This window comes from Micropterus dolomieu, linkage group LG15, assembly GCF_021292245.1.
Source record: "Micropterus dolomieu isolate WLL.071019.BEF.003 ecotype Adirondacks linkage group LG15, ASM2129224v1, whole genome shotgun sequence".
Lineage (NCBI taxonomy): Eukaryota > Metazoa > Chordata > Actinopteri > Centrarchiformes > Centrarchidae > Micropterus > Micropterus dolomieu.
In genome coordinates this window covers 24,381,789-24,396,316 of record NC_060164.1, presented here as the reverse complement: position 1 = coordinate 24,396,316, position 14,528 = coordinate 24,381,789, and the positions used below count along the sequence as shown (strand labels likewise).

At 41.5% G+C, this 14,528-nt stretch overlaps 1 protein-coding gene across 4 annotated transcripts in view; it reads right to left on the bottom strand.

Annotated features, from left to right (window-relative positions):
- lnpk (lunapark, ER junction formation factor) overlaps positions 1 to 14,239 on the bottom strand; it is a 28,794-nt gene extending 14,555 nt beyond the window's left edge. Inside the window, exons 1-2 of one of the 4 annotated variants that reach the window (XM_046070490.1) lie at positions 14,050 to 14,239; positions 11,756 to 11,825 (exon numbers count right to left, since the gene is read on the bottom strand). In XM_046070490.1, the coding sequence (XP_045926446.1) occupies positions 11,756 to 11,782 (27 nt within the window). In that variant the 5' untranslated portion in view covers positions 11,783 to 11,825; positions 14,050 to 14,239. The remainder of the gene's footprint in view (positions 1 to 11,755; positions 11,826 to 14,049) is intronic. The other 3 variants (XM_046070488.1, XM_046070489.1, XM_046070491.1) reach the window with 3 other exon arrangements.
- Between the last annotated feature and the right edge of the window lie 289 nt (positions 14,240 to 14,528).

Here is a 14,528-nt window from a genome sequence, read left to right as displayed (position 1 = left end):
CTGTGTATCTAGCTGTGTCATTTTCTATTATCCTGTTGTTCACTGTAGATTATTTTGTTTTGGCTGAAGATGAATACGATTCAATAAAAACAACAGTTGTGTTTTCCATCAGACAAAAGCATTTTTTATTGAACACAAAGTTGTTAACCTGTGAATGGTGAAATGAAATGTTAGTGTAGTTTGTGAATTTAAAAATCCTACACGTTAACCAGCGAAGTCACACGGAAATCACATTTGAAAGAAAGGTCTCCCATCTTGCAGCAAAGGGCGTTACACACCTTCAACAGGCCGGCATTGTTGCTCAGGCGGCATTGGAGGGTTTAACGACCCACTACCACTCCACCCTCGTTGGTACTTTTTACTTATTACTCATTTTAAAAGTAACAATATTACTTTACTTATTACTGAGTATTAAAAGTAAATAGTCACATTACTCATTACGCTACAATTACTTTCAACCACCGCACCCCATCCCTAAAAGTGACGGAAAACCTGTTCAGCAGCGCATTTTGGAAATGAATCCACTTTACTGGAACAATAATTAACCTGAGGAGTCAACAACCAGCTCAACACTGAAGCCTCTCAGACCAGAGGATGCTTTTTCGTATAGGCTATAACTAATAAAAACAAAGCAGGTCCCTCCCGACAAGGTTTTTTAACGCCACTGTCTGAGATAAAAAGAAAAACAAGCAAGTGTCTCGATTTTAGAACATTACTGTTCATGCACATGCATTTATAAGAGAAGTATTGAGTGCTTTCACAAAACGTTGATTAATGCCACTCTCTCCTGCCGAGTGAGTTGAGGCAGAGCAGCAGGAACATCAGAGAGAAAACCAGGAAATATTTTCCATCAAATGTGATCCAGTTTCAGTAAAAATCAGTGAATAAAGGTGTGCTTTCCTAGAGTAATCAGTGGGCCCCGGTCCCAGAAACACTATTTTTCAGTAGGCATAAAAATTAAAAAAGCTTTTCATTGGACACTTAATGAATGCAGGCCCCCCAGTGCAGGATGATTCATCAACGTTCTAAAATCATTTTCCAGGAAATGACACACTAAAATGTATTCAATAATACATACAAAACAACAATTTTTGTCATTGATGGGCCAGATCCTGCCATATGACTTATGGCCTAGTGCGAGGCATCATATAAAAACATTTGTTTTGATTTCATGGCAATGGGATATTTTATAATTGTATGTTTCTCTAAAAATACACTAAGCAGACAATGCATCTTGTCTTTATTTGCGTATTTGGTATTGAAGTAATCCAAAAGTAACTAAAAGAAATCAGGTTACATTACTTTTATTTTCTGGTACTTGCATTACATTACTGATTATATTTTTTAACAAGTAATTAGTAATTGTACCTGATTACAGTTTTGAAGTAACTCTCCCCTGTTCAATACAATGGTCGCAGTTGAAACCTTTTTGCTGGATGCACATTTACAACGAAAGACAACGTTCTTTGCATCTCTGAGTGTAGCTCTTGAGACACAGCTAGGCCTATTGGTAGTACTTACAGCTGTGGAAAGAACGCCTCTCTCCATCGTTCTCCATTCTTCCTTTAGCTTTTTTGGCTAACAGCTGACTTGAACAACAGCCGGTGTCACTGACCTGCAGCGCGATCGCGCATGTAAATATTAATATGCAAAATAAAAAATAGAAAAGCAGATCCAACTCTGAAATGGCAGTTTATTTAAGAATTTACAAACAATGAGTAATCTACAGGGATTACAGTGGTTGACTACAGTCTTCTGACTAGCTACCAAAGCGCTTTTGCCCCCTGGCTGCACGCGCATCCAGCAGTGTTTGTATTCAAGAAACCCGTCTATATCGCTCACCAGACTCCAATGATAAAAAATAGTAACTGTCACATAGACACAATAACATGAAAAAATAAGGTCCAGGGTGAAAAATACCTATATTACCCTTTAAAGTATCAAAAGTAAATGTACTCATTATGCAGAACAGACTAATAATAGTAGATGTACGGTACTTGAATCAATATATTTAGTTACTTTCCACCACTGAGCAAAGTTTACTGTTTCAGACTAGCCAAATATCTTGAGACAAATATGGTTTGAGTACATAGATTTAAAAATAAATAAATAAGGTTATGGATCAATTTGGAGCTCCCTCAGTGTTCTTTAAAAAGGAATACAACAACAGAGTGCCCTACTCACTGCAGAGACAAAATAGTGTCTCTAAGAGTTTTATCATTATATATTGGATTAATATTATTGATGCATTAACATATAAGCAGCATTTTGTAACATGTTCTAGCTGGTCGAGGGGGAGCTGATTTTTTAAATTTTATTAAATACTGTTGTTTGGTGTATATATATGCTCATTAGGTGTTTAAAATGTTAATCTGCAAAGTGACAAGTAACTACAGCTTTCGTACAGTAAATGAAGCGGAGAAATTTATGTAGTAATGATTGAAAGTAGCAGATTCTGAGGTACTTCTACTTTAAGTATGCCACTGAACCGAAGTGCTCACCACCCGCCTCTATCAGCTCACAGAGCTCCTCAAACTCGGTTTACTCTTCCGCCATGAGAGAGACGGAGATGGTTAATTTTACTGAGCTAACATTAATGCTGAAATCTTAGGTCGTCTGCCTGTGGAAGTTAGATAATTTAATTAATTCCTCTTGGCAGCTAACAACCTGATTTTCTTCCCCCCTTATTTTGCGAGACATTTTGCTTGAGGTTCATGGTAATTGCAGTGGCCCTGACCTACCAATAGGAATCACCTGTGCAGCAGTAACAGCGTTAACCCTCACTGGCTTCATTCTTGACCTTGGAAACCGTAGTTTGACCAAATTCAAATGGCCAATTTCTAGCATTTTCAGGTGTTTTCAACTGTATCCTGCATCTTCAGCTGATGGAGTTTGCTCAGCTGTCATCTCGTGACTTATGAAAAAGCTGATATGTGGACAAACAGATGGCTACTTGTTTTTGTTGGTGCACACTTCAAAGAGGAAATACCAATACCAAGAATTCAATCCAGGGTTTCTGCAGTGGACTGCATTAACTTTACCCCATTGGCCACCACCTGTGTGCCACATCTGTCACTGTTTTTATGTTTCATCCATCTATCCAACCATTTTCCAATCATTAAATGGGGCCAAGTGTTGGTGGCAGAAGGCTAAGCCAAGTAGCCCAGTCCCCTCCCAGGCTGCATCCTCCAGCCCTTCCTGAGGAGCCGAGGTGTTCCCAGGCATGATCAGATTAGTAATCCCTGCAGTATTTTCTGGTGCTCTTCCCAGAAACATCCTCACCAGATGCCCAAATCACATTAACTTGCTCCTTTCAACATGAAGGCACAGCGGATATACTCGGAGCTCCCTCCAGATATCTGAGCTCCTACCCTCTCCTTAATGACGAGCACAGAAACCCTCCATAGGACATTCAAGTTGGCTGTTTGTCTGGTGCGGGACCGGACAATAATACACTCCTCAGTATTTACATTGCATTTACATTACAGTCAAATTATTTATTCACAGTACAAAAATGTCAAGAGTCAGGCTTGTTGTTTCCCTCTGCATCCAGTTTTTGTGTTAAGCTAAGCTAATTGTGTCCTGTCCTGTGTCCTGTTACTAATCTGTTCATGTAAAAACAATGTGAAAGCAGTCGCTTGTAGCAATAGACCTACAGAGAATTATCAGTTGAATCTGCAGCTCCCTCCGAGCTTTATAGTGATTTTCAGTGTTTTTGAGGGTGTGTCGAAGTAGTCGCTCAGCGAGCATTATGACACGTATTTTCATTGTGACGTCACAAGAAAGGGAAGTAAAAGCTGGACTTACAAACGAGCTGTTTTCAGGCAGCTCAAAGCAGAGTTTTGGTGGACTTACGCAAACCTAGTACATGCACAAAAAAGATGTATAACTCAGTAAAGGAGAGGGAAAAAGCCAAAAACCATAATACCACCTCTTTAAAATAAAGCAGTGTAGATGTGTACAGTATTTTACAGTATTAACAGAAATGTTATGATAAATAGTAGTTGTGAGTTAAAAAGTAATAGTAATAATGAGTACTGGTAGAGTTGATATGGAATAGATAGTTCTTAAAAACTACAGTATTGGGACAGGGTAAACATGAGTAGCCTATTGAAGCTGTGAAAATTGCATATTGAGTTTGAGAACACAGAATATTGCACAATATGGCAGGTTTTGCACTACAAGGTCTGTTAACTGAGAGACCATATGTCTGACAATCTGAGGGAAGAGTTAAATAGTTTGATGACTTCCTGTGGGGCTCTGTGGTACACTTAGGAGGGATGAGCCTTGCGCTGGAAGTACTCCTTTCGTTTTTGGCTCTGCTGCAAACGCCACTGTACAATACCTGCTCAGCTGCAAACAGCAGACAGACACAGCTGGTGGACAAAGTGGAGCATTAAGCAGCTAAAGACCCAGGCTTTTCTCAGGAGTTGGTGGAGAACAGACACAGAACTAATAGAGTGAATATTGGACTCACATTCATCAGGTGAGCACAAGCACGACTCCACATGAATGATAATGTTGCTCCGTAGCTGAATGTAGAACTTGGAGTATAGATGTAAATTGATTGTCACCTTATCAGGCTCAGCACAGGTGCACTGTGGGACATTTTAATTTGTTCACATTTCCTACAGATTTCAGTCCTCTGTAGGTATTTTGAGGCAAATGCTTTTTAAAACTTTGGCCAGATTATTACTCGTCTTTCAAGGAAAGTTAGGGACTGTCATATCATGTCAAGTGGTGTGTGCCTTCTGCTGGCTGTCCAGTGACAAGCCATTAATAAGAACATGGCCCTTTCTTTGCTTTTTTTTTTTTCAATCACACCTCAGAAATGTTGTCCCAACGAGCGACAAGATGGGTAGAGAGTGGTTTGATGATTTGACAGACATCCTGTCTATCCTTCCTTTTGTTGTGAATATGTGTGCACGTATAATTAAACTATACTGAACAAAGTTATAAAGGCAACACTTTCACATCACAAATCTGTCAAAATCTGTGTTAGCTATTCTCCTTTGCCGACATAAGCCGAAATATTCTGTTTTACAGTAGAATCAAACAGACAGCACACACTTGCCCTATGAAAATAGTTTTTGTTTGCATTTAAACTCTAATGATTAGATTTTTTTATGTGCAAATTACACAATATGTGACTTTTTGGCCATGCTATGTGCAACAACTCTATGCTTGGTGAAAACACCCGCTCACTTCGCTGCTCACAGTGGTTATTTTAGTAGATGTACATACCTTTTGTTCCAATTTGATGGTACTTCAGTCAGTCACATAATTCTGGTGTTCTCTGGCGAATGCCAGTTGAGCTGCATGATGCTGGGCTGTGAGCACAGGTCCCACTAGAGGAATTCAGAACTTGCGACATCTGTGGCATTTTGCTGTGTGATGGAACTGCACATTTTTGAGTGGCCTTTTATTGTGGCCAGCCTAAGGCCTTTTATTGTGGCCAGCCTAAGGCCTTTTATTGTGGCCAGCCTAAGGCACACCTGTACAATCCCCATGCTGTCTGATCTGCATCTTGATATGCCACACCTGTGAGGTGGATGGGTTATCTCAGCAAAGGAGAAGTGCTCACTAACACAGATTTTGACAAATTTGTGAACAATATTTGAGACAAATAGGCCTTTTGTGTACATAGGGAAAGTCTTAGATCTTTGAGTTCAGCTCATAATGAATGGGGGGAAACAACACAACTTACAATCACATAGGATACATATAGTCACATTTAAACGAAATACATGTTAAATAGATATGTTTTTAACTGTGTCTTGAATGTAGCCACAGATGAAATATTTCGAAGTGAAAGGGGCAGTGAATTCCATAATTTTGGAGCATTAACACTAAATGACCTTCCACCTACTGTGGACAACCGGAAACGAGGGATGGACAATGAACCAAGTTCAGTTGATCTAAGAGACCATGCAGGGCGGTAGGTGAAAAGTAGATAATTTTAGTAGATTTACATCCCTTTTGTTCCAATTTGATGGTACTTCAGTCAGTCACATAACTTTTTCTGATAACATAAGTAATTTTAATAGAAACTAAAGGACCACACTGATTTTGCATGTTTTATTTACATGACTGCTGACCCGTTTTGATTGATTTTCTACCTTCCAGGAAGGAAGAAAATCATTTCAGTACACTTACAAATAAGTAATTGATCCCACTTGGTGTGTTTTAGATGCAGATGCAAGGAGGGAGTATTCAGAAAACTCTTTCAAAAACAGTTTTGTGATTGTTAAACAGTTTTGAAAATCATGACAAGAAAGTAGAATTTTATAAAAGCTAAAATTGGAGTATTGTATGGCAGTAAGTTTCTTTTCACATTATAGCAAGATATTTTTCATGTTATAATGACATTGTGTTTTTTTAACATGTGGGCCAGTCAATGGCATCATTGCCTTCATCATCCAGGAACTGCCAACACACTTGCCACATGAGGCATTGTCTTCCACCAGGAGGAACCCAGGGCCTGTTGAACCAGCTTAAGGTCTGACAATGACTCTGAGGATTTTTTCCTGGTACCTAACAGCAGTCAGGGTACTTTTGGCTAGCCCATAGAGGTCTGTGTGACCCTCTAAGGATATGCCTCCCCAGACCATCACTGACCCACTGCCCTACCAGTCATGCTGGATGATGTTGCAGACAGCACAACCTTCACCACGGCGTCTCCAGACTCTTTCACATCTGTCACATGTGGTCAGTGTGAACCTGCTCTCATCTGTGAAGAGAACGGAGCCCAATGGCGGACCTGCCAATTCTGGTGTTCTCTGGCGAATGCCAGTTGAGCTGCACGGTGCTGGGCTGTGAGCACAGGTCCCACAAGAGGACTTCAGACCCTCATGCCACCCTCGTGGAGTGTGTTTCTGACAGTTTGGTCCGAAACACGCACACCAGTAGACCATTGGAGGTCATTCTGTAGGGCTCTGGTAGTGCTCCTCTTGTTCCTCCTTGCACAAACCAGTAGATACTGGTCTGGCTGCTGGGCTGATGCCCTTCTACGGCCCTGTCCAGCTCTCCTTACGTAGCCAACTGTCTGTGGTATCTCCTTCATGCTCTTGAGAGAATGCAAACCTTCTTGCGAGGGCACGTATGGATGTGCCATCGTGGAGGAGCTGAACAACCTGAATGGGCTGCAGGTACCGCCTCATGCTACGGACATGCTAAGGACACTAGCAAAACGCAAAATAGGGAACAGTCAGTCAGGAAGGATGAGTAGCGACCAACTCTCTGTGGAAAACCATTTCCTGTTTGTGGGTTGTCTTGCTGTTGCGTCTCCAGTGGACCTGTTGTAACTTTTATTTGCACCAAAACAAGTTTCATAGATTCACAATAGATTGATATCTCTGAAGTTAAATTGATGTTACACTGTGATGATTAATGGTTGCCTTAATCTTTTGAGCACTAAATCTGTCACAGAGCGCTGGGGAGTCCAAAATGCAGGAAACGTATTTAATCCTCCTCTGTCTGAATACTGCTCCTCTAAACGGGAATATTTGCAGAAGGGGGTTGATGGAGAAATACATCTTCTGAATAGACCGTGTGAACTTACTGTCCAATCTAGGTAACTTGGTAATTGGCAGGAAGCAAGCTAAGCACAAGAAACTCATTTTAACATAAGCTGTGATGACAAATCACTTATGTTAAAATGACATAAGGATTAGGCAGTATAAGTTAGCAGCAGATATCAATAAACTTCTGAAAATATAACCTAAATCTGAACACATGGGAAAACATGTGATTTAGGATTTTGGATTAAAGTCGTGATTGACTGAGTTTTAATACTGAATACTTTCATACTGAAGCTCTGTATTCACTGCCTGTCCCTTTCTCTGTGACTCCTCACTTGTCTTTCCTTTAGATTTTATTATTATATATATATTAGAATTATTAAGAAACAATATATAAGCTACACCTTCTTTATTTTATCTTTGTGTTTGAGTTTGCATCATTTAAGATTTGAACCAGAAATGTCTCAAAAAGAAAATTAATGTAAACAAAATGGGTATTATATAACATATTGATACAATAGTGTAATAGTATATTATTATTAGGTGTTTGTGTTGTTGTTACTGTATATTGAGCATGTAAGTCCCACTGTAATTAGCAAAGAATATATGCTGACATGAGTGTGGTAGCTTGGGTCTTAGGCGGGTACTGCAAGTATTAGAGGTGAGAAAATCTAACACATTTTAGAGTTAGTTAAGTGAGAGAAGAACAATCTTCCCACGTTGCTCAATAAACTCAACAGAGGTCAGCACAGCAGTTATCCACTTAGTACAGGAGTTTTTGTTTGTGCTGAACATACCAGCACTTCTGTTTCTTTTTTGCTCAGTCTGCTCGTCTTGTCCTTTAGGCCTTTCTTTTTACTTCTCAAAGCTGAGCTTTGACTAACTCTAGCAGTGAAGAATGTAAAAGCAAATGTTACTAGCCTCCGCTAGGATAATCTTGCAATGAAAATAAAAATATACATCTATAGGGGTACCTCATTTTAGTTCACTCAAGTGAAACTCCACAGGAGCTATTTGTCAGATGATGTCTGGAGATGAAGGGCATTGAACTACAAGCTGTCCACCAGTAAAACTCTGGTTACCTGTATCACGCTTCGCATGGATTCAACTGCCAGTTTCCTCAAGTTATTGACTCAATCAAAACAACCATAGTTTTGAGTAAAGCTTTTGTACCACCCACACCCACGGGGATCAGATGCAGGGGCGGAATGGCCATTGGGAAGTTCGGGAAGACTCCTGAACGGTCGGTCCATTTCAGGCCAGTCAGCTGCAGCAGAACGCCATCTGTCTGTCTGTCTGTCTGTCTGTCTGTAACTCGGCTAAAATAATCATTTCAATATTAAGGGGGAATATGAGCTGCCCCTCTCAACTTAGACTGTTCCTCGTTTTTGCTTAAATCTGATTTGCTCATCATAGGAGTGTACTTCACTTGCAAGGACCACGCCAAAACAATGTGTGATTTAGGTACATGCAAATATGGAATGCATGGATTATGGAGGATGGATTAATACATATAGAGGGGAAGGGTAATGGTGGAAGAAGGATGTCGTCTGATAGGCTGGTCTGAGAGGGTGTACAGAAGACCGTGCAGAGAGACTCAGTGTGGGGGTTCCGTCTCTGAAGTGTTTTCGCCCGTGCTTATTTAAAGCCCCCTCAGAAGAGGGGAAGAGGGGATGAAGGCATAAGGGAAGACAGGATGAGTGGATGTGTGTAGGGATGAAGGGAAGGGAAAGGGAGGATGGGTCGAGCGATCTGAAACAAGCGTGCTAATACCGTAAGCGTGTGCTGTTGAGCGTAGATCGTTGTCTGACTTGCATCAAGCGATCTGAGGCTGAGCGGAGCAGTATATATAGCCTTTATAGGTGATTGGAGGTGTGGTTGAGGCGTGGCTCCGCTCCCGAACCTAAATTAACAAATGAACTTCATTTTCCATTTAATTTGTGTGACAAGTACAACAGAGACGAAAGAAAGAAAGAGGACAAAGAAACGTGTGGTGCCGGAAAAATAAGTAGTTAGTGGTATACTGTGACTTAAGTGTTCCAGCTCCGGCTTGCCTGACCTGGTCTTGTTCAGTGCAGTAGTGACTTATTTATACAGACTGAGCAGGCATGTCAGCATAATCTGATTCTCTTTATAGCCTACCACAAAAACATTATAAGTCCAGGGCTGAATTTCAGTCCCGGTACACCCCTGATCAGATGAGCAAGTCGGTAATCATGGCGTTGTACAATATCTTTGCCGGACTGAAGTAAAGTTCTATTTAGCAAATTACACTGCTCAAAAAAATAAAGGGAACACTTAAACAACACAATGTAACTCCAAGTCAATCAGACTCCTGTGAAATCAAACTGTCCACTTAGGAAGCAACACTGATTGGCAATCAATTTCACATGCTGTTGTGCAAATGGAAAAGACAACAGGTGGAAATTATAGGCAATTGGCAAGACACCCCCAATAAAGGAGTGATTCTGCAGGTGGTGACCACAGACCACTTCTCAGTTCCTTTGCTTCCTGGCTGATGTTTTGGTCACTTTTGAATGCTGGCGGTGCTTTCACTCTAGTGGTAGCATGAGACGGAGTCTACAACCCTCACAAGTGGCTCAGGTAGTGCAGCTCATCCAGGATGGCACATCAATGCGAGCTGTGGCAAGAAGGTTTGCTGTGTCTGTCAGCGTAGTGTCCAGAGCATGGAGGCGCTACCAGGAGACAGGCCAGTACATCAGGAGACGTTGAGGAGGCCGTAGGAGGGCAACAACCCAGCAGCAGGACGCTACCTCCGCCTTTGTGCAAGGAGGAGCAGGAGGAGCACTGCCAGAGCCCTGCAAAATGACCTCCAGCAGGCCACAAATGTGCATGTGTCTGTTCAAACGGTCAGAAACAGACTCCATGAGGGGGGTAAGAGGGCCCGACGTCCACAGGTGGGGGTTGTGCTTACAGCCCAACACCGTGCAGGACGTTTGGCATTTGCCAGAGAACGCCAAGATTGGGAAATTCGCCACTGCTGCCCTGAGCTCTTCACAGATGAAAGCAGGTTCACACTGAGCACATGTGACAGACGTGACAGAGTCTGGAGACGCCGTGGAGAACGTTCTGCTGCCTGCAACATCCTCCAGCATGACCGGTTTGGCGGTGGGTCAGTAATGGTGTGGGGTGGCATTTCTTTTGGGGGCCGCACAGCCCTCCATGTGCTCGCCAGAGGTAGCCTGACTGCCATTAGGTACCGAGATGAGATCCTCAGACCCCTTGTGAGACCATATGCTGGTGCGGTTGGCCCTGGGTTCCTCCTAATGCGAGACAATGCTAGACCTCATGTGGCTGGAGTGTGTCAGCAGTTCCTGCCAGAGGAAGGCATTGATGCTATGGACCGGCCCGCCTGTTCCCCAGACCTGAATCCAATTGAGCACATCTGGGACATCATGTCTCGCTCCATCCACCAACAGACTGTCCAGGAGTTGGCGGATGCTTTAGTCCAGGTCTGGGAGGAGATCTCTCAGGAGACCATCCGCCACCTCATCAGGAGCATGCCCAGGCGTTGTAGGGAGGTCATACAGGCACGTGGAGGCCACACACACTACTGAGCCTCATTTTGACTTGTTTTAAGGACATTACATCAAAGTTGGATTGGCCTGTAGTGTGGTTTTCCACTTTCATTTTGAGTGTGACTCCAAATCCAGACCTCCATGGGTTGATAAATTTGATTTCCATTGATAATTTGTGTGTGATTTTGTTGTCAGCACATTCAACTATGTAAAGAAAGGAGTATTTAATGAGATTATTTCATTCATTCAGTTCACACTGTGGTGTATAACATATGTGCATTTGACGCATAACAGTTTAACATAGTACTGTAGCAGCTGGATAGAGGATTAGTGACCTTTAAGGGGAGAGCAGAGGTCAGTGGTTACGTGGAGGCTCAGACCCTTATCTGGTGTCCAACAAGATGTCTACACTTATCCTATAGAACTTTGCTCTTATATGGATTGGAGTTTTAGATTGCAGACTCTGACCCTTATATGGTATTTAGCAGATACCTAAACATGTCCTATATAAGCTATGTTTGATGTACAGAGAGACAGAGTGGCCATCGGGCTGGGTCACTCTCCAAGCTGCTGCAGAGCTTGTAATTGATGCTGAACTCCTTGATTTAATAAACTTTTATGATCAAGAACAGTGTCAAGCGGATTTCTTCTCAACACATCATCGCAGCATTATTGTTCGGACACCACAACACTTACCTTCCATCTGGATATCAGGGCCCCCATATCTGTAAATTAGAGTATTGTCCTTTTTGATTCCTTTGGGTCACTATGGAACAGAAAGTTTCAGTTAAACAACAGGTAAACAAAGCGTATGATCCTACCATTACACACTTGTGTTAAACACCACAGTTAAGCCCTCCCATAACATTTACACAACACTTGCGTCATCACAGGCTTTAGTAAACTGCCACTAGAATAATTGGATACAATGGTTGCCGTTGTTGTAGATTTACTGAGAAAATCTTTGCTCAACATCAAACATAGGACTGCACAACACCAACAAATATCATACTGCAGGGTAGGTCTCTTGCTGAAAAGTGGACTTAGTTCATTTAAAAAAACATATTCAGCACTGAAAACTGCTCACTCTGCACGGCCAATACAAACTCACTGCAAAAAGCTCTTGTTTTATCTATCTGGATAAAGGGCAACATCTACTCAAAGGTTATGATGACATACAGGAGTAGTTTACCTTTTGACTTAATCAGAACACGACTCAATTTTTCAGATAACTTAACCACATGTAGCTAAATTAAACACATGGCTCGTCACTCCAGCAATGCATTTTAAAGAAGAGACCAGCAAGAAAGGCAACAGTGTACACCTCGACAGCATAATATGGTTACAATCAAATTGTGTTTAACTTCTAAAGACTATGAGCAAAATGTTTAATGAGATAATTGTTTTTGTTTTTAAGGTAATTCAAGTTTGAATGGTTGGCTCTCTTGGCAACAACAGTTTCAGCACATTGCTTGAAGTAAAAAGGTAAAGACTCTGTGGTTTAGTCTATGTGATACGCAGGTATACGCCTTATACCCACTTAGAACTGTCAAAGATTTCTGTATATCCACTTAAAAAAGCGTGCTGATACGTACAACATTGTTTTGTGACAGAACATTCACACTTTCATTCTTAAATTCACCCTGTCTGTGTTGCGAGGCAATGACTTTTGGACCATTGGGGCTTCTGTGGCCTGTGACCTGGCGTCACCTACCAAGGAACAACAACACAGTTGGTTGGAGATATTTAAATTAACTAATGTGAATCACTTAAGGAGATATGAAACGAAAGTAACCTCAGCCCCAGAAGCTACTGCCGCTCCAGGTGGCACTGCAGCTTCAGCAGATGAAACGAACTTTAAGCAGGTAGGGAGAGGAAGTAGCAAGCAGTTTCGGAAAGGCCCACTGTGTGTGTGTGTACAGTAGTGGAAGTAGTAGTTCCTGGATGCTTTCTCATGCATTTAAGCTGATACAGTACACAGCCTAATTTTGACAATGGTTTTAAAAGGTTAAGTGTGCTAGAGAAGACGTGGACCGCTTTTTGTGTCGTCACTGTTAAGTTCATAATATTCTGTAATGAATTACTGATGGTGATAGAATTGCTCAAATTGTAATTGTTAATACTGCTACTGATAACCCTCAACTCTCCATTAATGTAATGGCAACTTGTACTCTTAAAAGAAAGCTGATAAAACCTGTGCTACATGGACTATATTCATATAACATCTAAGGCTAAATGTAGCTCTTAACTATCTGGGTTAGATGGCGATTAACACTAAACAGTAGGAAATCAGTCCAGTCGCTCCAGCTATAAATGTCATTGGCTATTAATGTCTTGTGTTGCTTATAATAAATTGACATGTTGATAACACATAAGCAGTCTTTCAGAATGACCTCAGTTACATGTAGATGCATACTGTGTGCATTATTAAGTGGGTTGTCGCTCTGGGACGGTTGAGTATGAGGCTGGGAGGGGAAAATCCCAGTAACGTTATACTCACTACAAAAAAACTTACCAACACCAATGGTACAACGTTAACTGGCTTTGACCTCGCATTTATAATGTTTATAATATAGCTGTTTGCAGACAAATACGTGATTTCACTATTTGGCATTGGCCCTTTGCACGAGACAAATAAACACGTTTCCAGCTAATGAAGTGAAGGTTAACTTTGGCTATCGTTAGCTGCCCCCACAAAACAAAGGATATTTCAAACGCACCAGTAGCGCTACATAACCAGGTAGACGGAGGCCGTTAGTCCTTTAATTTAAGCTTTAACTTCACATACATGTGGTGTGAATTCAACAAAATAACACCTAAAGTGCAACATATGTTCACTGCTGTACCGTTACAGAGTTCAGCTAACGTTAGTTAGCAACTGTGACAATAACACTAACGTAACTGACTAGTAGTAACTTAACGTTACCAGCAGGACACTGTCGTTAAGCTTGGTCGTCTTCGTTCGGCGTTTAATTTAAAGAAGTACTTACATTAGTTGGTGTTCAAGTGTTTCTGTTAGCCGGTCATTTGGTCAAGCTAGCGCAGAAAACAAGCAAACAGCCGTTTTCTGAACTGACATCATCTCAACTGCCAGGCGAGTTTGCGCGGCGTGGAAACGTAACGGACGTAACGGATGTAATTCATGAGTGACCCGGAAGCAGAGGTTGATTTCTTTCCCAGAGCCCTTTGCGTTGTAGTCTGTTCGGGTCCGTAAGCGAAGTCATGCGATTTTCACCAAGGGCTGCATTCAGAAACAGCTTGACACAATTTATACAACTTATTGACTTGATTAGTCAATAAAAGTATTTAAAAAACGTATTTGTATTGTTTGGAATGTCTTGTGTCAATTTCCCCCAAACTGCCTCAAGCACAGGAGCCACACACTTGATGCATTTATTCTACCTTGGCTTGGCTACTAGGCTACTTAACCTTAATCATCACATATATTAATGAAAACTCAATGTGTTGA